Source organism: Misgurnus anguillicaudatus, chromosome 13 (genome assembly GCF_027580225.2).
Source record: "Misgurnus anguillicaudatus chromosome 13, ASM2758022v2, whole genome shotgun sequence".
Classification (NCBI taxonomy): domain Eukaryota; kingdom Metazoa; phylum Chordata; class Actinopteri; order Cypriniformes; family Cobitidae; genus Misgurnus; species Misgurnus anguillicaudatus.
The window spans coordinates 31,198,782-31,220,789 of NC_073349.2; the positions used below are offsets into that span (position 1 = coordinate 31,198,782).

The following is a 22,008-nucleotide window of genomic DNA, read 5'->3' on the forward strand; positions in this document are numbered from 1 at the left end:
TGTATTTTGAGTTTTTAACACTTTAATGTAGTCGTTAATTGTCTGAGACTCTTTCGCGCTCTGGAGAAATTTAAATGCGCTCCCAACGGTCATTTAACGGTCAGAGCAGAGGGGCAGAAGTCGATGCTTGCAGCTGTTATTTAATTTTCTACAATTAACGGCATTATAACATCTTGTGTGCCTACAATTTCTCAAATTTCAGTCTTTACTTAACTTTCGATTCAAACCAACGTTGTCAGATAATTAAGTATTTTAGTTACCTCGCATATTGGTAAAAACCGGTGAGTAAAGTTGTTCTCATTAACATAACTACAGTCCAGCAGGTGGCGCAAACGCACCGCGTGTTAAATAAAGCAACAGATGAAGAAAACAAGCTCACAGTCGAGTCGAGCAGTAATTTTGTGTTTATAATATTTACACTTTTATCAGTTGTGTTAATAATCTTTTGTGTTTTCTCTGGTGAATTAAGTTTTTTTTCTTGCTTACTGTGACTTGCTGTTTTTTTACCAGAAGCTTTCAAATCAAACGAAGTTATTTCTGTAGTCATGAAGGTTTTCTTGATTTAATATCAAAGCTGCTGTAGTTTATAATTCTATTGAAATGATGTTTTTGTGTGAATATTATAATGGTGATGTTTTTGTGTTCAGATGTTCATCATGAGAGATGAGATGGATGTGATGTGCTGTAAATCAGTAGGAACTGATCTGTCCATGCTGGATATTGATGATTTGATGACAGAAATCTCTCAGCTGAAGAAAGAGGTGGCGTTACTGGAATCAAAGCTCAGACAGAGAGATGAACTCAACACAAAGGTTTCTTAAACACGCATTTCATCCTTTGTAAAAAATACAACTTATCTGTTGTATTTATTGTGTTGTTGTGTGATGAATGCTGTTTGTTGATTGTTATCATGATTAAGGTTTTTGTGTTCAGTGTTGGGGTCTCCGTGAATGACATTGGGGCGGTTTCCCGGACAGGGATTAGACTAGTCCTAAACTAAAATAATTGTAAGAGCTGTCCAAACTGAAAACAACTTGCACTGACATATCTTAAAATACATCGGTGCACTTTGTTTTGTCTCAAAATGCACACAAGTGATGTTTTTGATAAGGCATGTTTGTTAAAAGTAGTTACATTTTCTAATTAAACTAAGGCCTAGTCCTGGCTTAAGTTATTCCCTGTCCGGGAAACCACCCCAGAGTGTTGCTGCTATAGTGAAAGTAAATCAGCACAACCTGTATAAACCGTTACGTGACCAATGTATTTTATTCTCAGCTTGTTTTAATGTTATTTCCAGGATGTATCTGGTGTCTGTCTCTGTGGCTTCACTGATCAAACATCTACAGAGCTTCTGGTTTCTGTCTGTAATGATGAAGACCAGAAGACATCACTGAATCTGCTGGACTGTGGGATAGAAGTTAAAGAAGTCACAGAAGAACAGATAGATGAAGGTGGTTTGATTTATTCAGGTATGTACAGGGCTTTTCTTGGGTCAAAATTGGTCTTTGTTGTTGGCTAATGCAGTGGTTCTCAAACTTGTTTCACGTGCGGCCCCCACTGAATACGGTGCATCCTTTTGTGAACCCCCAAAGAAAATTTATGGCATAAAATATTGTTTCAGAAATGTTCAATATATTTTTTGATTGTCATATTGTTCATAATGATTTTTTTGGTTCATTCATTGTAGACCTGTTGGAGGTAAAACAAGAAGTTACAGAAGCAAGAGAACAGACAAATGAAGGTGATTTGATTTATTTGAGTATCTATCTCTAACGTTTAACCAATAATGACAAAGACACAAACACAATTACAGTTTTAGAAATGCTCAGTGTATTTTTTTACTATGTCATATTGTTCATAATGATTTTCTCTCTTAATTTCAGACCTGATGGAGGTCAAACAAGAAGTCACAGAAGCAAGAGAACAGACAGATGAAGGTGATTTAATTTATTCAAGTATCTTTTTCTAGTGTTCAACCAGTGCTTTTTACTGTAAAATTATTTATAATGATTTTCTTTGTTTATTGTAGATCTGGTAGTGAAGGAGGAAAGTTCACAACTCAATATAATGGAGGAGCAACCTCCTCATTTTATTCACAAGGAAGAATCTCAGAGCTGCTTAATGACTGAGAAGAATTTGTCACCAGAAAAGAGCAACAAGCAAACAACAACAGCCAAGAATCCTTTTATGTGCCCTCAGTGTGGAAAGATTTTCAGCTGTAATTCTAAACTTAAGAGGCACATGAATATTCACACTGAAGAAGCAGCTCACACGTGTGCTCAGTGTGGAAAGAGCTACATCTATAAATATAAACTTAACCTGCACATGAGTGTTCACGGTGGAGAAACACCTTACACATGTAATTGGTGTGGAAAGAGCTTTAATGGGAAATACGAGCTTAATGTGCACATCATGAGAATTCACACTGGAGAAAAGCCTCACAGGTGCGATCAGTGTGAAAAGGCCTTCATTCGTAAGTGTGACCTTAATGTGCACATGAAAATTCACAGAGGAGATAGACCTTACAGATGTGATCAGTGTGGAAAGACCTTCATTTATAAGTATAGCCTTAATGGGCACATGAGACTTCATACTGGAGAAACACCTCACAGATGTGATCAGTGTGGTAAAAGCTTTAACAGTAAATACTATCTTAATATGCACACCATAAGACATCACACTGGAGAAAAGCCTCACAGCTGTGATCAGTGTGGAAAGATCTTTACTCTTAAATGCCACCTTAATGAGCACATGAGCGTTCACACTGGAGAAAAGCCTCACAGATGTGAAGAGTGTGGAAAGAGCTTTAGTCGTAAGTCTTGCTTAAGCATGCACATGAGAACTCATACAAGAGATGCACCTTACAGATGCGATCAGTGTGGAAACGGCTTCATACGTAAGAGTGACCTTTCTGTGCACATGAAAATTCACACTGAAGAAAAGCCTTTTCAACAAGAAGTTATGGTTCAGCTCTTTGAGACAGGGATTTAAACACACATCAACATTCACAACGAAACATCTGGATATAAGCTACTGATAGACAATTATGTATGTATTAATTTTCACTGTGTAATAAATTAATTTACATTTCAAATCAATATTTAAGAACATAAATTATTAAGGATCTACGTCAGGGCCTGATCACCCGGTTCACTAATTAATGTAGACCACTTACCCTGATAGCACATACATCTCGGAGACATCTATTTGATGTCTGCGTTTACGTCTGCAACACGTATTATTTAGTTTGTTAGCTCATCTGCAATACGTCTCTGAGACGTTTCCTAAAAGATGTCATATATAGACATATTAAAGATTTTTGATTTTGAATGTATATAATGCAGCTCTCTATAAGACCTTTTATAAGATGTTTTTACACACCAGATGTATTCCAGATCTTTACCAGACATCTTACAGACATACCTGTGGTATCTGGGCAAACTGTTTAATGTAGTTAATGAGTTTAAAGTAGTTGTTGGGTTGTTTGAGATTTTTTCGCGCTCTGGAGAAATTTAAATGCGCTTATAACGGTCATGTTTAACGGTCAGAGGGGCAGAGTCGCTGCTTGCAGCTGTTAAAATAATATATAATTTACTCAAATTAACAGCATTATAACATCTTGTGAGGTAACAATTTCTCAAATTTCAATCTTTAATACTTAACTTTTAATTCAACATAATCAGGTAACTAGGTGACCTCACATATCTGTAGAAACCGGTGAGTATTATTCTCATTTCTCAAATCGCCTACAACTACACACGTACAAAAGAAAACCTGTTAACCATAGTTGTTTATGTAATTATAAAAAAATGGACAAAAAGTGAACGAATTGTAAAATAAAAATTTGAATATAAGCTAAAATGTCCTAGTAAATTAGTACATATTGTTTATTTACTTATGAAAACATTTAAACTATCAAGTGTAGACATGCACGTGCACATTTCACCCGAAGTCTCAGTAAATCGTGTGAATCCTGTGATCTACTTTCATTTATCTGACTGGGATTTTAACTGATGCGTAAAATGTAAACGGTTTCTCCTTTAAACGAATAAATACAGTGTTGTATATTTCTCTTTTGGTCTCATATGATATCTGTGGTAAATCATAGTGATGAGTGTGTAACTAGCTGCGTCACGCTCCAGTCCAGCAGGTGGCGCAAACACCGCGTGTTAAATAAAACAACAGATGAAGAAAAGAGAAGCTCACAGTCGAGTCGAGGAGCAGTAAGTGTTGTGTTTATCTTTGTGCTTCTATCAGTTGTGTTAACAATCTTTGTGTTTTCTCTTTTTGGTTAATGTAGTTTTTTCTTGCTTACTGTAACTTGCTGTTTTTACCAGACGCTTTAAAATCAGACGCAGTTATTTCTGTAGTCATGAAGGTTTTCTTGATTTAATATCAAAGCTGCTGTCGTTTATAATTCCATTGGGATGATGTTTTTGTGTGAATATTATAATGGTGATGTGTTTGTGTTCAGATGTTCATCATGAGAGATGAGATGGATGTGATGTGCTGTAAATCAGTAGGAACTGATCTGTCCATGCTGGATATTGATGATTTGATGACAGAAATCTCTCAGCTGAAGAAAGAGGTGGCGTTACTGGAGTCAAAGCTCAGACAGAGAGATGAACTCAACACAAAGGTTTCTTAAACATTCATTTTATCCTTTGAACTTAAAAAATACAACTTGTTGTTTGATGAATGTTGTTCTTGGTTGAGGTTTGTGTGTTCAGTGTTGAAGTCTCACTGTCGCTGAAAAGTGCATCAACACAACCTGCCTACTGTCCCATGTCTTTTAACTTGAACCACAGGATTTGTTTAAAAATTCTACAAACTCAACTTTTTATTGCATTTTATTATATACACACTCCACTTAGGATAGAGATACTTGACTCAAAAGTTGATTAAAGTTTAAAGGAACAAACTTCAGGAGTTTCCTCAACCTGACATTTATTTATGTCTTTCTGACAGATGTAGAGAGATGCATTATTATAGGTGTTGCACAAAGTAAAGATCAACTATTGAGTAACTCCTCCAAATGTTAAACATCTGTCCTCATTAAGTCACATTTACGCTGTTTATCTCCTGTATGACTTTCTGTTATGAGTCAAACACAAAAGAGATTATTCTGTTTCTTACACACGCTGGTTTTGACCTTCACGTTAGTTTAAATCTATCAAAGCTCTTTGTTTTATTCTCTGTTTATTTCCAGGATGTATCTGGTGTCTGTCTCTGTGGCTTCACTGATCAAACATCTACAGAGCTTCTGGTTTCTGTCTGTAATGATGAAGACCAGAAGACATCACTGAATCTGCTGGACTGTGGGATAGAAGTTAAAGAAGTCACAGAAGAACACATCAATGAACATGGTTTGATTTATTCAGGTATGTACAGGGCTTTTCTTTGGTCAAAATTGGTCTTTGTTGGTGGCTGATGTTCATACACACACCTTAAAAAGTACCTCAATGACCTTTCTTTTTTTGTTGTAAAAGTTGCACAAGCTTATTTCATCTATTGGTCTGAAATATCAAAGAAAGCCCTTGCATATATATGGGTGATTCTCACGAAAACTTGGTTTTAAAAATGTCAAGCATGAAAATGTAAAAATTGCTTAAATTTACTTTTTTTTCCCACCAGACATTGAAAAACAAAGTCTGGAGTAAATGGGAACATTAATTTAAAAACTTTTACTTATCATTTAACACTTTTTGTAACATAATTAAAAAAATTAGTCCTAAAAAATCTCATTACCGAACAGTCAGAAAACATCAACACTGACATATTTTCAAAATGACATGACAAACCTTAAAGAACATAATTTGGAGATTCTGCACATGCATTTAAAATCAAAGTATTATGCTTCTATTAATTAAAATAACATTTAATAAGCATCTGTTGCTGTAATGATATTCAAAATGTCGTGTAAGCATTCTGACAAGACAATATTTCAAATTAACTGTATAAAAATGATCTTACCTGGTAGCCATCTTGAAGTAACTGGTCCATGTGCTTGGTCACTCAAAATCAAACTTTATTACAATTCTGTATGTGTGCTTAAACTGTTCTCAAAAAGTGTTGCGGAGGATGAGATCATCAGGCATGGACACATCATTTTCCTCATTTTTCTTCATTATTATTATACATGAATATTCAGTCTAAAGTAGTCTAGCAAAACATCCATTTATTTTTTTCTTAATATTTTCGTGTTAATTTGATTAAATTACAACATAACGCATGTTCAAACACAGCCGGACACATTGCGGTAATGAGAATTTCAGCAGAAAATGAGATCAAATTTCCAATTATAAATTCTTATGTTGAAATCACACATTGTGCAAGGTATAACACAGTATTGTGTTAATTCTGATATTACACATTTTAAAGCTAAAATCATTAGTGCCGTGGTGTTTCAATGGTTTCGTGAGAATCACCCATATGTACAAAACATTGTGCAGCTTGCTTACTAGCAACACAGACCCTGACATGATATCAGTGCACGTCAAATTTTAACCAGTCACTTCTCCCGTTCTGATTCAATGACTGTCCACAGACCATGTACAGTAATGAGAACAGAAGCGGTCAAAAGTGAACGAAACAGATGGGTTAAAACACCAGGTAAACATGAATGTGTCAGTCTTGTCCATAATCAATGTTCACAATGATTTTCTCTCTTCATTTCAGACCTGATGGAGGTCAAACAAGAAGTCACAGAAGCAAGAGAACAGACAGATGAAGGTGATTTTGATTTATTCAAGTATCTTTTTCTAATGTTTAACCAGTGCTTTTTTTACTGTGTCCTAATGATTTCCTTTGTTCATTTTAGATCTGATAGTGAAAGAGGAAAGTTTACAACTCAATATAATGGAGGAGAAACCTCAACATTTCATACCCAAAGAAGAATCACTGAGCTGCTTAATGACTGAGAAGAATTTGTCAACAGAAAAGAGCAACAAGCAAACAACAACAGCCAAGAAAAAACAACCTTTAATGTGTCCTCAGTGCAGACAGATCTTTAGCTATAAATCTGCACTTAAAAGGCACATGAGTGTTTACCATGGAGATAGACCGTACAGATGTGATCAGTGTGGAAAGAGCTTTACAAGTAAATACTATCTTAATGTGCACGTGAGAAGACTTCACACTAGAGTAAAGCCTCACAGATGCGATCAGTGTGGGAAGGCCTACATTCGTAAGTGTGAACTTACCATCCACATGAGAGTTCACACTGAAGGTAAACCGTACAGCTGTGACCAGTGTGAAAAGAGCTTCATTCGTAAATGCCACCTTAAAGAGCACATGAGCGTTCACATGGCAGAAAAGCCATTTAGATGTGATCAGTGTGGAAAGAGCTTTGGTCGTAAGTCATACTTTAATGTGCACATGAGGAATCATGCAGGAGAAACGCCTAACAGCTGTTGTCAATGTGGTAAAAGCTTTAATGATAAATACTATCTTAATGTACACATCATGAGACATCACACTGGAGAAAACCCTTATAGATGTGATCAGTGTGGAAAGAGCTTTAAAGAGAAATACTATCTTAATGTACACATCATGAGACATCACACTGGAGAAAAACCGTATAGCTGTGATCAGTGTGGAAAGAGCTTCATTCGTAAGGGTGAACTTAATCAGCACATGAAACATCACACTGGAGAAAAGCCTCACAGCTGTGATCAGTGTGGAAAGAGCTTCACTCGCAAATCTTGTCTTAATGTGCACGCGAAAATTCATACTAGAGAAAAACTTTAACAGATGTGATCAGTAAACGGTCAGAACGGTGCTGTTCTTTTGGTGGCGTTTGGCTTGGCCCCGTTCATTCAATGGTACCAAACAGAGATAGGAAAAACGATGATGTGTTTGGTCACTTCTTGCTTCATCTCTGTTTGGTAGCATTGAATGAGTGGGGCTAAGCTAAATGCTATCAAAGTGTCGCCGCGCGCCACAGTCCTTACGTGCATGCATTAAGATGATAGAGGTATGTATCAACTCTTCTTAGTTAAGGTAATAACATAGTTTAATATGGAAAAAGGATAGACTATTCCTTTAAACGTGATTGAAAACGGCAGGCAGACACAGACTGCCCCCACTGTGATTGGACGACCAGGTGAGAAGTGACATTGACGAGCTAAGCATTTCCCCCAAAGTTGAAAATGTTTCAACTGTCGGTGCTCAGCACAGAAAAACCGCCGAGTGCAGGCGCTCAGTGTGAACAAAACCCACCAGCTACTGGCGTTTTTGGAAAGCGCTGCACTTCTATTGGAAACAATTGAAACATACGTCGGCGTAAACGCCTTCCTTTGTGTGCATGCCCACTTACAGTAGTAAAGCTGTCCAGTAAATTCAGTATTCAAAACAAAACTGCGGACATTGTTCGGCGCAAATCCCGCTTGCAACTGTATAACATTAGACATAAATTACAAGTTACGAGATAATGCGCACACATGGGAAATACATAGATATTTTCAATTTCTAACATACCCAGGGATCTCACAGACGATAGACAATACGCAGTCTCTCTCTCTCGATAAATATATGTATGTATGTATGTATGTGGTTGTTACACCCGTAAATTACTGAACTGTGTGTGTACAGATTACAGAATAGGTTTAAGTAATAAAAGGTAAAGTGACAAACGATTTTGCACTTTGTATGGGGCAAGTGTGAGTGAGTTTGAGGATAAAGTTTGCAGGGTGATGGATGAAAATTGAAAATTCATGAAAATGGATATTAATATATCAGTACGAATATTTCATAAGCAGAGCTTTTGAGGAATCACGTGAAAATCTTTATATGTCACATTATAATAATGTATTACATTTTTTTTCTGTTTATCCACAGTTTCAGATTATTTTTGGTGGAAAAATAAAATAAACAATGCTGAAAAAAATGTGATATCTTCTTTAGCCCTTTTTTTAACACAATATTTTATTATAATTTGAAGAAGTGTAAAGTCCTAACGGTCGAGGGGCAGAAGTCGCAGCTTGCAGCTGTTAGTATAAAATATCATTTACTCAAATTAACAGCATTATAACATATTTGTACCTACAATTTCTCAACTTTAAGTTTAAATACTTAACTTTTCATTCCAACCAATATTATGAGATAACTATGTATTTTTAGACGTATTTTTAGAGTTGTTACCCTCATTTCTTAAATGTAAAATAGCTTACAACTTTTTAGACTTACTATCAGTGTCATTGTTGTGTTTCAAGAGGCACACTTAACCACTTAACTACCACTTAAGCAGTTAAATGTAGTTGATGAGTTTTGAACACACTTTGTGTAGTTTATGTGGGGTGTCTGAGACTCTTTCGTGCTCTGGAGAAATTTAAATGCGCTTAACGGTCATGTTTAACGGTCAGAGGGGCAGAAGTCGCTGTTTGCAGCTGTTAATATTATATATAATTTACTGAAATTAACAGCATTAAAACATCTTATGTGCCTACAATTTCTGCACTTCATGTTTTAATACTTAACTTTTAATTTAAACCAGCATTATCAGGTAACTATAGTATTTTAGACGACTGTTACCTCACACTTGTAAAACCGGTGAGTAATTCTCATTTCTTGAACGTTAAATCGCTTACTTCATATAGGCTACTGACTAATAAACATAAACCCGTTTATCTTAGTTATTTATTTAATAATAAAGAAATTGACAATAAATTATTTGAATGAATAAGCCAAATAACTTTGTCAATTTAACGATGAAACTTGAATCCTGTGATGTTTCATTTATCTGACTGGAGTTTGATGTGTTGTGTGCAACTCACCTTTGAAAAATGAAGAAATACAGTGTTGGATATTTCTCTTGGTTGCTCTGATATGATAACTGTGGTAAATCATAGTGATGAGTGTGTAACTATGGTAAATGACTGTTGTCAAGCAGCCGCTGCCTCACGCTCCAGTCCAGCAGGTGGCGCAAACGCACCGCGTAATCAATAAAACAACAGAAGAAGACAGAAGCACCGCACAAGGAGATAGAAAGTGAACATTTAAAAATAAAAGCAATTCTTCAGGAAAGGCAGGTGAAGTTTGTTTTAGGTCTTTGTTTCATTTTTTGGAAAAGAAAAGTTAGGATTTAAATATATCCAGACACACACTCTGTTTCGCTAGGTGGCGGTAATGCTTCCAAAAGCTGTTTGCTATCCGCCATTAAAAAGGAAAGAAGCAGAAGAAGAAGAGAAGCTCGCAGTCGAGCAGCAGTAAGTTTTGTATTTATAATCTTTATACTTTTATAAGTTGTGTTAATAATCTTCATGTTTTTCTCTCTCTTACTGTAACTTGCTGTTTTAGCAGACGCTTTAAAATCTTGATGTGATATAAATGTTTTCAGACGGAGTTATTTCTGTAGTCATAAAGGTTTTGTTTCTTTGATTTTCTTTCTGTAATGATGAAGACCAGAAGAAGACATCAGTGAATCTGCTGGACTGTGGGATGGAAGTGAAAGAGGAAGTCAAAGAAGAACAGATAGATGAAGGTGGTTTGATTTATTCAGGTATGTACAGGGCTTTTCTTGGGTCAAAATTGGTCTTTGTTGTTGGCTGATGTTCATACACACACATTAAAAAGTACATCACCCATGTGATCGACCCACGTGTGTCTATAAAACTATTTTATGTGTAAATGTCACTATTAAACCCAAAGAATGGGTTGAAAATGTTGGTCTTTCTGAAGAGTTTTACCACTTCCCCCACATTAAATAAAGACCATACATTTATCAGACACTGATATTACTCGTCATCATTTCTTGCCCTCTTTGCAAAAAGCTGTTTTTTACCTGGCTTTCATTGCCAATATTACACCTATTTTAGTATATAATCATATCAATGTCATAAAGTAACTATTATTTCTCATCCCTTATTTATTTTAACTAACAACCACATTTTTGCCATATGGAACTGAACTAAATTAGCTTTATTCTGGTTTCATCTCACTTCAGTCTAAACTAAATTTTCTACTGTACTTTCCGCACTATTAATTGCATTAATATATAAGCTGCATCATTTTAAAATGTGTGTCATTAAGACGAAATAACATATATAAGTCACAGTGTACTATACGTCGTGTTTATTTAGAAAATTATTCAACTAAACCATAGCAGACAGACCAGCAGGCTGAATAGATGTCTGTATGTTAAAATTATTATTATCAGTTATTTAAACAATAAATCATAACATACACAACTTACCTGGAATGTTGAATAGGCTAAATTAACCGAACAAGCCAACTAGCGTGAAGTTCGCATACTCGTCATTCCACATCACTGAATCCATTGAATTACATAAATACAGAAGCAGCTTATAGCGGACTCTCCCGGCTGTAGACGGTAATGTTGTGTCTTGTCTCATTATTGTCCAAATGAATTCACACTGACTTACTAAAAAAAACCATGTGGCTTATAGACCAAAAATGACAGTATGTATTTTCTACACAAGGCATAAATAACCTGTAAATATGGTGGATTATTTAGGTCAAATCTTTCTAAACAAGTATAAGCATACTTAAAGGGACACTTCACTTTTTTGAAAAAAATTCCCTAGAGTTAAACATTTGATATTTACTGTTTTGGAATCCATTCAGCCGATCTCTGGGTCTGGTGCTAGCACTTTTAGCATAGCTTAGCACAATCCATTGAATCTGATTATACCATTAGCATCGCACCTAAAAATAACCAAAGAGTTTTGATATTTTTCCTTCTGTAGTTACAGCGTGTACACTAACAAGAACAGAAGCAGTTGAAAGTGATCAAAAGAGATTTATTAAAGAGATTGATTAAAATGTGACAATGATTTTCTCTTTATTTCAGACCTGATGGAGGTCAAACAAGAAGTAACAGAAGCAAGAGAACAGACAGATGAAGGTGATTTGATTTATTCAAGTATCTTTTTCTAATGTTTAACCAGTGCTTTTTTACTGTGTCAAATTGTGTCACAATCAGAGCATGTGAGCGAAGCAGAGCGGCGTGACGCTCCGCTAAATATTCCGCTCTACTGTTCAAGCACTCCACTCAGTCGCTCACCGCCCAAGCAAGCGCTCCGTTAACTTTCCGCTCACGCTTGCAAATAAACCAATTACCGCTCAGATCCCGCTCTGACATAAAAAAAATTTAGTAAGCCTAATTGTTTTCTGGACTGACGTTGTTGGATAATTGCATTTAATTAAGGAATTAGCTGATAAATCACAGTTATGTAAAGTTGTGTGTTGTCTATTAGACCTAGTTTAACTGATACGGATATAATTCAAATTAACAATTTGTTTCCACGACATCCACGTGTTTTACTAATTCACAATTTTAAGTAATAATAAATGTAATAAGTAAATACAAAATAATAATTTGTTCCCCTTATGAGGAAAAGATTAACAAACTATACTGTTATATACATTTATTATTTGAAAAAAACTAAAATAAATTGAAGAACAATTTCTTAATAAGAAGGTTTTTTTAAGTGCAAATTTACAGTGCATCGGTAAATGCAGAACACAGCTGTGTCTTTAAAGAACTTAAAATTAGACAGTATTTATGAACCTGTAAATGTACAAAACGAATGCAATACAGAAAGCCATGAGTATTTATTTATGGCATTTTCAATAGTATATTAATAGATAAATTAACTTGTATCTATAGTATGAAAACGAATAAGTCATTATTTTGGCTAAATTAATCTGGATAGATCATTTTAGTCAGACTGATTTGTCATCGTTTCAGAACAAGCTTAAATGCTATCTATAACAACTTACATCTTATCCCGAGTGTTACTTGGTTGAAAATATATAGAAATATTGCCTATGCGAGAACTAATTACAGAACAAAAATGTTAAGCTCACTCGGACCGAACGAAAAGCCGTTAGTTAAGCGGATCTCTGTAAAATAGAGGACGTGCTGAATCAGTCGAGTGGCAGATTATCATCAATGTTTATAATGTTCCACGCAGATACTGTTGATGAAAAAATTATATATCTAAATGTCCATGTAAGAGTCCAGTGTTCAGTCAGTTAATACTTAAGGCACCGGCGTTTTTGGCTGCAGCTTCTTCATCCACGGAGCGGACGCTGTAGATATACAAAGAACTATAAAGGTTTTTATTTTAAGTGGTTTTAATGCTGGTAAGCAATCAGTTATATTATGGCGCTTTGTATTTGTGTTGATCAGTTAGATTAAAGTAATTTTAATCTTTAAAACTGCATCTAGATGACGCTACAATTTTGTCATTTTAGTTTCATTTCTATCATTTATATATAAGGCTGGCGACTTCATTAAAACAATATTTGAACTCCATAACTTAATTGCTAGCCGTTTTCACAGATTCTCGAACTAGCAAATTACCAAAGGGCATTCAGTGCTGAGCGTATTGAGCGAGTGGAGCGGAATTTTCGGATATGCGATCTGATGGAAATATTACCACACCGCTCAACGCTCCGCTCCCGCTGCGCACCGCTCACATGCACTGCTCACAATGATTTTCTCTGTTCATTTTAGATCTGATGGTAAAGGAGGAGAGTTCACAAATCAGAATAATGGAGGTGAAAACTCAACATTTCATACCCAAAGAAGAATCTCTGAGCTGCTTGAAAACTGAGAAGAATTTGTCACCAAAAAAGAGAAACAAACAAAAAACAACAGCCAAGGATCCTTTAATGTGTCCTCAGTGCAGACAGATTTTCAACTGTAATTCTGAACTTAAAAAGCACATGAGTGTTTACCATGTAGATACACCGTACAGATGTGATCAGTGTGAAAAGAGCTTTACAAGTAAATACTATCTTAATGTGCACGTGAGAAGACTTCACACTGTAGTAAAGCCTCACGGATGTGATCAGTGTGGAAAGAGCTTTGGTCGTAGGTCATGCTTTAATGTGCACATGAGAAATCATACAGGAGAAACACCTAACAGCTGTGGTCAATGTGGTAAAAGCTTTAATGATAAATACTATCTTAATGTACACATCATGAGACATCACACTGGAGAAAAAACATGTAGCTGTGACCAGTGTGGAAAGGGCTTTAAAGGGAAATACTTTCTAAATATACACGTCATGAGACATCACACTGGAGAAAAGCCTCACAGCTGTGATCAGTGTGGAAAGAGATTCACTCGTAAGGGTGATCTTAATCAGCACATGAGACGTCACACTGGAGAAAAGCCTCACAGCTGTGATCAGTGTGGAAAGGGCTTTACTGAAAAATGCGATCTAAATTTACACGTCATGAGACATCACACTGGAGAAAAGCCTCACAGCTGTGATCAGTGTGGAAAGAGATTCACTCGTAAGGGTGAACTTAATCAGCACATGAGACGTCAATCTGGAGAAAAGCCTCACAGCTGTGATCAGTGTGGAAAGAGCTTCACTCGAAAATCTTGTCTTAATGTGCACACGAAAATTCATAATAGAGAAAAACTTCAACAGATGTGATCAGTAGAGGTGTAACGGTTCTTGCTAAAAATCAGAACCGGTGCTGTTCACCTCCCTAGGGTTGGTACGTACATCAACGCATCTATAATGAAAGTTTCGGTGAAGCAACTAAAACAGCTGAAGCTCTGTTAGCCACTGTCCTGTTACTTGTGTCTAAGGGGCTGTTTACACTTGGTATTAAGTTGTGTTTTCATCAATCGGATCACAAGTGGACGAGAGAGACACATCATGTTTACACCTGGTATATAAATCCGTCTCTTTTGTCCACATTCGACCGCTTCTGTCCTGAATACTGTGAGGGGGTGGTCTGTGACGTTGCGCGAGTAATTATGAGTTTATATGGACGCAAACTAATATTATGTCGGAGTCCGCTACTTGTTTAGCAAGTAAACATGCCGCACAGTGTTTAGTACATTACACTACAAAAGCAATCCGACCGAAAGGGGTTTCAGACTACCTCTGAATGTGGTTGACATGGTCGAAAGTTTGATCCGATCGATGAAAACGCATGTTAATGCCAAGTCTAAACAGCCTCTCACATCCTTTAGGGGGCGTGTACACAAAAGCATTTAAACGCGTCTGAAAGCGGCAGGCAGACACCGACTGTACTCATTGCTACCTTTTTTTAGCTGAGCACTTTGTTTGCTATAATACATCTGCTTTGTTTAACAGTAATTGAACGATGCGACGGTTGATTGTTGTGATATTTATCCCGCCCCCTCCTCCACTGTGATTGGACGACCAGGTGAGAAGTGACATTGATGCGCTAAACATTTTCCCCAAAGTTGAAAATTTTTCAACTGTCGGTGCTGAGCGCAGAAAAACCGTAGAGTGCAGGCACTCAGTGCAAACAAAACCTATTTGGAAATATATTTGGAAAGTGCTGCGCTTCCATTGGAAACAATTGAAAACATACGTCAGCGTAAACGCCTTGGTGTGCACGCCCACTTGCAGTAGTAGAGCTGTCCAGTAAACTGCACGTGACAACCCACTAACATCATAAATTCAATATTCAAAACAAAACTGCGGACATTGTTCGGCGCAAATCCGGCTTGCAACTGTATAACATTAGTCATAAATTACAAGTTACGAGTTAATGCGTACACATGGGAAATACATTGACATTTTCAATTTCTAACATACCCAGGAGTGTCACAGCTTTTTGGAATACCCCCCAGTTTGGTTCTGTACACAATACGCAGTGTTTCTATAAATGTGGTTGTTACACCTGTAAATTACTGAACTGTGTGTGTACAGAATAGGATTCAGTACTAAAAGGTGAAATGACAACCTAATTTGCAGTGTGTACGGGGCCAGTGTGAGTGACTTTGAGGTTTGCAGGGTAATGGATGAAAATTGAAAATTCATTAAAATGGATATGAATATAAGCAGTACTAATATTTCATAAACAAAACTATTTAGGAATTACGTTAAAATCTTCATATGTCTTTATTTGTAATAATGTTTATTTGTAATAATGTATTACATTTATTTTTCTGTTTATCCACAGTTCCAGTTGTTTTTTTGTGGAAAAATAAATGATGCTGGAAAAAAATGTGAAATCTTCTTTAACCATTTTCTTGTTTTTATGTTTTATTTTAACACAATATTTTATTATAATTTGAAGTAGTGTAAAGGCCTCTGAAATGTTTTATATTGAGTCTGAATAAACTGCAGAGCTTTGATGTATGATTACAAACATATTCTGTCTTTATGGGCGGTTTCCCAGACAGAGCTTACACTAATCCCAAAATAAAATTGCTTGTTTGAGATGCCTTAATTTAAAAACGTGAAAGACTGTTTTCCCGACGGTCATGTTTAACCACTTAACTAGACCACTTAATAGTTGATGAGTTTTGAACACACTTTGTGTAGTTTATGTAGTTGTTGGCTTGTCTGAGACTCTTTCGCGCTCTGGAGAAATTTAAATGCGCTTAACGGTCATGTTTAACGGTCAGAGGGGCAGAAGTCGCTGTTTGCAGCTGTTAATATTATATATAATTTACTCAAATTAACAGCATTATATGTGCCAACAATTTCTGCACTTCATGTTTTAATACTAAACTTTTAATTTAAACCAGCATTATCAGGTAACTATAGTATTTTAGATGACTGTTACCTCACACTTGCAAAACTGGTAATTCTGATTTCTTGAATGTAAAATCGCTTATCTCCTATAGCCTACTGACTAACATAAACGCGTTTACCTTAGTTATTTAATTATAAAGAAGTTGACAATAAATTATTGAATGAATAAACCAAAATAACTTTGTAAGTGTAATGATGAACGTGAATCCTGTGATCTTTCATTTATCTGACTGGAGTTTGATGTGTAATTGTGTGCAACTCACCCTTGAACGGCTTAAACGAATAAATGCAGTATTGTATATTTCTCTTGGTTGCTCTGATATGATAACTGTGGTAAATCATAGTGATGAGTGTGTAACTATGGTAAATGACTGTTGTCAAGCAGCCGCTGCCTCACGCTCCAGTCCAGCAGGTGGCGCAAACGCATCGCGTGTTAAATAAAATAACAGATGAAGAAAAGAGAAGCTCACAAGAAGGAGATAGAAAGTGAACATTTAAAAATAAAAGCAATTCTTCATGAAAGGCAGGTGAAGTTTGTTTTAGGTCTTTGTTTCATTTTTTGGAAAAGAAAAGTTAGGATTTAAATATATCCAGACCCACACTCCGTTTCGGTAGGTGGCGGTAATGCTTCCAAAAGTTCTTTGCCATCCGCCATTAAAAAGGAAAGAAGCAGAAGAAGAGAAGCTCACAGTTGAGCAGCAGTAGGTGTTCTGTTTATAATCTTTATGCTTTTATAAGTTGTGTTAATAATCTTTGTTATTACTGTAACTTGCTGTTTTAGCAGACGCTTTAAAATCTTGATGTGATATAAATGTTTTCAGACGGAGTTATTTCTGTAGTCATAAAGGTTTTGTTTCTTTGATTTTCTTTCTGTAATGATGAAGACCAGAAGAAGACATCAGTGAATCTGCTGGACTGTGGGATGGAAGTGAAACAAGAAGTCAAAGAAGAACAGATAGATGAAGGTGGTTTGATTTATTCAGGTATGTACAGGGCCTTTCTTGGGTCAAAATCGGTCTTTGTTGGTGGCTGATGTTCATACACACAAACAAAAAGTACATCACCCATGTGATCGACCCACGTGTGTCTTTAAAACTATTTTATGTGTAAATGTCACTATTAAACCCAAACTATGGGTTGAAAATGTTGGTCTTTCTGAAGAGTTTTACAACTTCCCCCACATTAAATAAAGACCATACATTTATCAAACACTGATATTACTCGTCATCATTTCTTGCCCTCTTTGCAAAAAGCTGTTTTTTACCTGGCTTTCATTGCCAATATTACACTTATTTTGGTATATAATCATATCAATATCAATAGGTGTAAGTAACTATTATTTCTCGGCCCTTATTTATTTTAACTAACACAATCACATTTTTACCATATGGAACTGAACTAAATTAGCTTTATTCTGGTTTCATCTCACTTCAGTCTAAACTAAAATTTCTGTGTATTTACACAAGGTCATAAATGACCTGTAAATATGGTGGATTATTTAGGTCAAATCTTTCTAAACAAGTCTAAGCATAAAAGTACACTACACTTTTTTGAAAATAGGCTCATTTTCCAGCTCCCCTGGAGTTAAATATTTGATTCTTACCATATTTTTTAAAGAGATTGATTAAAATTTGAATGTGTCTGTCTTGTCCATAATGAATGTTCATAATCATTTTCTCTCTTAATTTCAGACCTGATGGAGGTCAAACAAGAAGTCACAGAAGCGAGCGAACAGACAGATGAAGGTGATTTTGATTTATTCAAGTATCTTTTTCTAATGTTTAACCAGTGCTTTTTTTACTGTCAAATTGTGTCACAATGATTTTCTCTGTTGATTTTAGATCTGATGGTGAAGGAGGAAAGTTCACAACTCAATATAATGGAGGAGAAAACTCAACATTTCATACCCAAAGAAGAACTGAGCTGCTTGATGACTGAGAAGAATTTGTCACAAAAAAAAAGAAACAAACCAAAAACAACAGCCAAGAATCCTCTTATGTTCATTCGTAAGTGTGAACTTGCCGTCCACATGAGAGTTCACACAGGAGAAAAAACGTACAGCTGTGATCAGTGTGGAAAGAGCTTTCGTCGTAGGTCTTGCTTTAATGTGCACATGAGAAATCACACTGGAGAAAAGCCGTATAGCTGTGATCAGTGTGGAAAGAGCTTCATTCGTAAGGGTGATCTTAATAAGCACATGAGATATCACACTAGAAAAACACATCACAGATGTGATCAGTGTGGAAAGAACTTCACTTGTGAGTCTTCTCTTAATGTCCACATGAGAATTCACACTGGAGAAAGACCATATAGTTGTGATCAGTGTGGAAAGAGCTTCACTCGTAAATGCCACCTTGATGACCACATGAGCGTTCACACTGGAGAAAAGCCGTTTAGATGTGATCAGTGTGAAAAGAGCTTTCGTCGAAGGTCTTGCTTTAATGTGCACATGAGAATTCACACTGGAGAAAGACCGTATAGTTGTGATCAGTGTGGAAAGAGCTTCACTCGTAAATGCCACCTTGATGACCACAAGAGCGTTCACACTGGAGAAAAGCCGTTTAGATGTGATCAGTGTAAAAAGAGCTTTCGTCGTAGGTCTTGCTTTAATGTGCACATGAGAAATCACACTGGAGAAAAAACGTATAGCTGTGATCAGTGTGGAAAGAGCTTCATTCGTAAGGGTGAACTTAATCATCACATGAGATATCACAATGGAAAAACACATCACAGATGTGATCAGTGTGGAAAGAACTTCACTTGTGAGTCTTCTCTTAATGTGCACATGAGAATTCACACTGGAGAAAGACCGTATAGTTGTGATCAGTGTGGAAAGAGCTTCACTCGTAAATGCCACCTTGATGACCACAAGAGCGTTCACACTGGAGAAAAGCCGTTTAGATGTGATCCATGTGAAAAGAGCTTTGGTCGTAGGTCTTGCTTTAATGTGCACATGAGAAATCACACTGGTGAAAACGTGTATAGCTGTGATCAGTGTGGAAAGAGCTTCACTCGTAAATGCCACCTTGATGACCACATGAGCGTTCACACAGGAGAAAAGCCGTTTAGATGTGATCAGTGTAAAAAGAGCTTTCGTCGTAGGTCTTGCTTTAATGTGCACATGAGAAATCATACAACAGAAAAAACGTATAGCTGTGATCAGTGTGGAAAGGGCTTTAATTATAAATACTATCTTAATATACACATTATGAGACATCACACTGGAGAAAAGCCTCACAGCTGTGATCAGTGTGGAAAGAGATTCACTCGCAAATCTTGTCTTAATGTGCACATGAAAATTCATACTAGAGAAAAACTTCAACAGATGTGATCAGTAGAGGTGTAACGGTTCTTGATAAAAATCAGAACGGTGCCATTCACCTCTCTAGGGTCAGTACGTGTTTCAACCTCGGTTCGTCAACGCATCTATAATGAAACAGTAGAAACAAATTACTTGTCACATCCTTTAGGGGGCGTGTACACAAAAGCATTTAAACGCGGCTAAAAACGGCAAGCAGACACCGACTGTACTCGTTGCCAGCTTTTTTTAGCTGAGCACTTTGATACATCTTCTTTGTTTATTAGTCATTGAACGATGCGGCGGTTGATTGTTGTGATATTTATCCCGCCCCCTCCTCTGCTGTGATTGGACGACCGAGTGAGAAGTGACATTGACGAGCTAAGCATTTCCCCAAAGTTCAACATTTTTCAACTGTCGGTGCTGAGCACAGAAAAAACGTTAAGTGCTGGCGCTCAGTCCGAACAAAACTCACTGGCATATTTGGAAAGCGCTCCGCTTCTATTGGAAACAATTGAAACCATATGCCGGCATAAACGTCTTGGTGTGCATGACCACTTACAGTAGTCCAGTTAATTCAATTTATTACATTTATTCAAAATTGTTCAGCGCAAGTCCCGCTTGCTACTGTATAGCATTAGACAATAAATTACAAGTCGTGAGTTTAAGGTTTGCAGGGTAAAGCATGAAAATTGAAAATTCATGAAAATGGATATTAATATAAGCAGTACTAATATTTCATAAACAGAGCTGTTTAGGAATTACATGAAAATCTGTCACAATGTAATAATGTATTACATTTATTTTTATATTGTTCCACAGTTTCAGTTGTTTTTTGGTGGAAAAATAAACGAAATTATGCTGAAAAAATGTGATATCTTTAGCCATTTTCTTGTTTTTATGTTTTATTTTAACACAATATTTTATTATAATTTGAAGTAGTGTAAAGGCCTCTGAAATGTTTTATATTGAGTCTGAATAAACTGCAGAGCTTTGATGTGAGATTATAAACATATTCTGTCCTTTATGGGTTGTTTCCCAGACAGGGCTTACACTAGTCCCAAAATAAATAGCTTGTTTGAGATGCCTTAATTTAAAAATGTTTAAAAAAGTTTTCACAACGGTCATGTTTAACAGTCGAAGGGCGTAAGTTGCAGCTTGCAGCTGTTAATATTATATATAATTTACTAAAACTAACAGCATTATAACATCTTTTGTACCTACAATTTCTCAACTTCAAGTTTAAATATTTAACTTTTCATTCAAACCAACATTATGAGATAACTAAGTATTTTAGACATATTTTTAAAGTTGTTACCTCTCATTTCTTAAATGTAAAATAGCTTACAACTTTACTATCAGTGTCATTGTTGTGTATCAAGATGCACAAACCACTTAACTAGACCACTTAAGCTGTTTAATGTAGTAAGTGAGTTAGTTTTGAACACTTTTTGTGTAGCATATGTAGTTGTTGGGTTGTCTGAGACTCTTTCGCGCTCTGGAGAAATTTAAATGCGCTTAACGGTCATGTTTAACGGTCAGAGGGACAGACGTCACTGTTTGCAGCTGTTAATATTATATATAATTTACTCAAATTAACGGCATTATAACATCTTATGTGCCTACAATTTCTAAACTTCATGTTTTAATATTTAACTTTTAATTTAAAAAGCATTATGAGATAACTAAGTATTTTAGACGACTGTTACCTCACATTGGTAAAACCGGTGAGTAATTCTTGAATGTAAAATCGCTTACTTCCTATAGGCTACTGACTATAACTCATAGTTTAGTGTTGTACAAAGGAAACGCGTTTACCTTATTTATTTAATTATATAAAAAGTGAATATTTGAGTGAATAAGCCAAAATAACTTTGTAAGTTTAATGATGAACGTGAATCCTGTGATCTTTCATTTATCTGACTGGAGTTTGATGCGTTGTGTGCAACTCACCTTTGAACGGCTTAAACGAATAAATACAGTGTTGTATATTTCTCTCTGTTTCTCTGATATGATAACTGTGGTAAATCATAGTGATGAGTGTGTAACTATGGTAAATGACTGTTGTCAAGCAGCAGCTGCGTCACGCTCCAGTCCAGCAGGTGGCGCAAACGCACCGCGTGTTAAATAAAACAACAGATGAAGAAAAGAGAAGCTCACAGTCGAGCAGTAAGTGTTGTGTTTGTAATATTTATGCTTTTATCAGT

At 36.1% G+C, this 22,008-nt stretch overlaps 3 protein-coding genes across 7 annotated transcripts; all 3 read left to right on the forward strand.

Moving 5' to 3' along the window:
• The first annotated feature begins 71 nt into the window (after window positions 1-71).
• Window positions 72-3,098, forward strand: LOC141369346 (uncharacterized). 3 transcript variants are annotated; one of them, XM_073875595.1, is made up of 6 exons: window positions 72-281; window positions 648-812; window positions 1,298-1,469; window positions 1,688-1,741; window positions 1,884-1,937; window positions 2,030-3,098. In XM_073875595.1, the coding sequence occupies exons 2-6, from the start codon at window positions 648-650 to the stop codon at window positions 2,989-2,991; spliced, it is 1,407 nt and encodes a 468-aa protein (XP_073731696.1). In that variant the 5' UTR covers window positions 72-281; the 3' UTR covers window positions 2,992-3,098. The 3 variants fall into 3 exon arrangements, with proteins under 3 accessions (XP_073731696.1, XP_073731697.1, XP_073731695.1); XM_073875594.1 differs by lacking the exon at window positions 72-281 and adding an exon at window positions 372-551; XM_073875596.1 differs by lacking the exons at window positions 72-281; window positions 1,688-1,741 and adding an exon at window positions 371-551.
• A 144-nt stretch (window positions 3,099-3,242) lies between these two features.
• Window positions 3,243-16,100, forward strand: LOC141349151 (uncharacterized). 2 transcript variants are annotated; one of them, XM_073875593.1, is made up of 8 exons: window positions 3,243-4,223; window positions 4,475-4,639; window positions 5,210-5,366; window positions 6,679-6,732; window positions 6,821-10,205; window positions 10,400-10,498; window positions 11,810-11,863; window positions 13,481-16,100. In XM_073875593.1, the coding sequence occupies exons 1-5, from the start codon at window positions 4,086-4,088 to the stop codon at window positions 7,747-7,749; spliced, it is 1,443 nt and encodes a 480-aa protein (XP_073731694.1). In that variant the 5' UTR covers window positions 3,243-4,085; the 3' UTR covers window positions 7,750-10,205; window positions 10,400-10,498; window positions 11,810-11,863; window positions 13,481-16,100. The 2 variants fall into 2 exon arrangements, with proteins under 2 accessions (XP_073731694.1, XP_073731693.1); XM_073875592.1 differs by having other exon boundaries at window positions 3,444-4,223; window positions 5,210-5,381.
• An 879-nt stretch (window positions 16,101-16,979) lies between these two features.
• LOC129430739 (uncharacterized) lies at window positions 16,980-21,643 on the forward strand. 2 transcript variants are annotated; one of them, XM_073875591.1, is made up of 4 exons: window positions 16,980-17,208; window positions 17,388-17,486; window positions 18,195-18,248; window positions 18,345-21,643. In XM_073875591.1, the coding sequence occupies exons 2-4, from the start codon at window positions 17,426-17,428 to the stop codon at window positions 19,832-19,834; spliced, it is 1,605 nt and encodes a 534-aa protein (XP_073731692.1). In that variant the 5' UTR covers window positions 16,980-17,208; window positions 17,388-17,425; the 3' UTR covers window positions 19,835-21,643. The 2 variants fall into 2 exon arrangements, with proteins under 2 accessions (XP_073731692.1, XP_055044216.2); XM_055188241.2 differs by having other exon boundaries at window positions 16,980-17,204.
• Window positions 21,644-22,008: the final 365 nt, after the last annotated feature.

Coding starts and splice junctions, on each gene's coding strand:
- LOC141369346 (XM_073875594.1), top strand. Junction 1,470..1,687: donor AGGTGGTTTGATTTATTCAG/GTATGTACAGGG, acceptor CATTCATTGTAG/ACCTGTTGGAGGTAAAACAA. Junction 1,938..2,029: donor AAGAGAACAGACAGATGAAG/GTGATTTAATTT, acceptor TGTTTATTGTAG/ATCTGGTAGTGAAGGAGGAA.
- LOC129430739 (XM_073875591.1), top strand. CDS start 17,426: ATGGAAGTGAAACAAGAAGTCAAAGAAGAACAGATAGATGAAGGTGGT. Junction 17,487..18,194: donor AGGTGGTTTGATTTATTCAG/GTATGTACAGGG, acceptor TCTTAATTTCAG/ACCTGATGGAGGTCAAACAA. Junction 18,249..18,344: donor GAGCGAACAGACAGATGAAG/GTGATTTTGATT, acceptor TGTTGATTTTAG/ATCTGATGGTGAAGGAGGAA.
- LOC141349151 (XM_073875592.1), top strand. CDS start 4,086: ATGATATCTGTGGTAAATCATAGTGATGAGTGTGTAACTAGCTGCGTC. Junction 5,382..6,678: donor ACATGGTTTGATTTATTCAG/GTATGTACAGGG, acceptor TCTTCATTTCAG/ACCTGATGGAGGTCAAACAA. Junction 6,733..6,820: donor AAGAGAACAGACAGATGAAG/GTGATTTTGATT, acceptor TGTTCATTTTAG/ATCTGATAGTGAAAGAGGAA.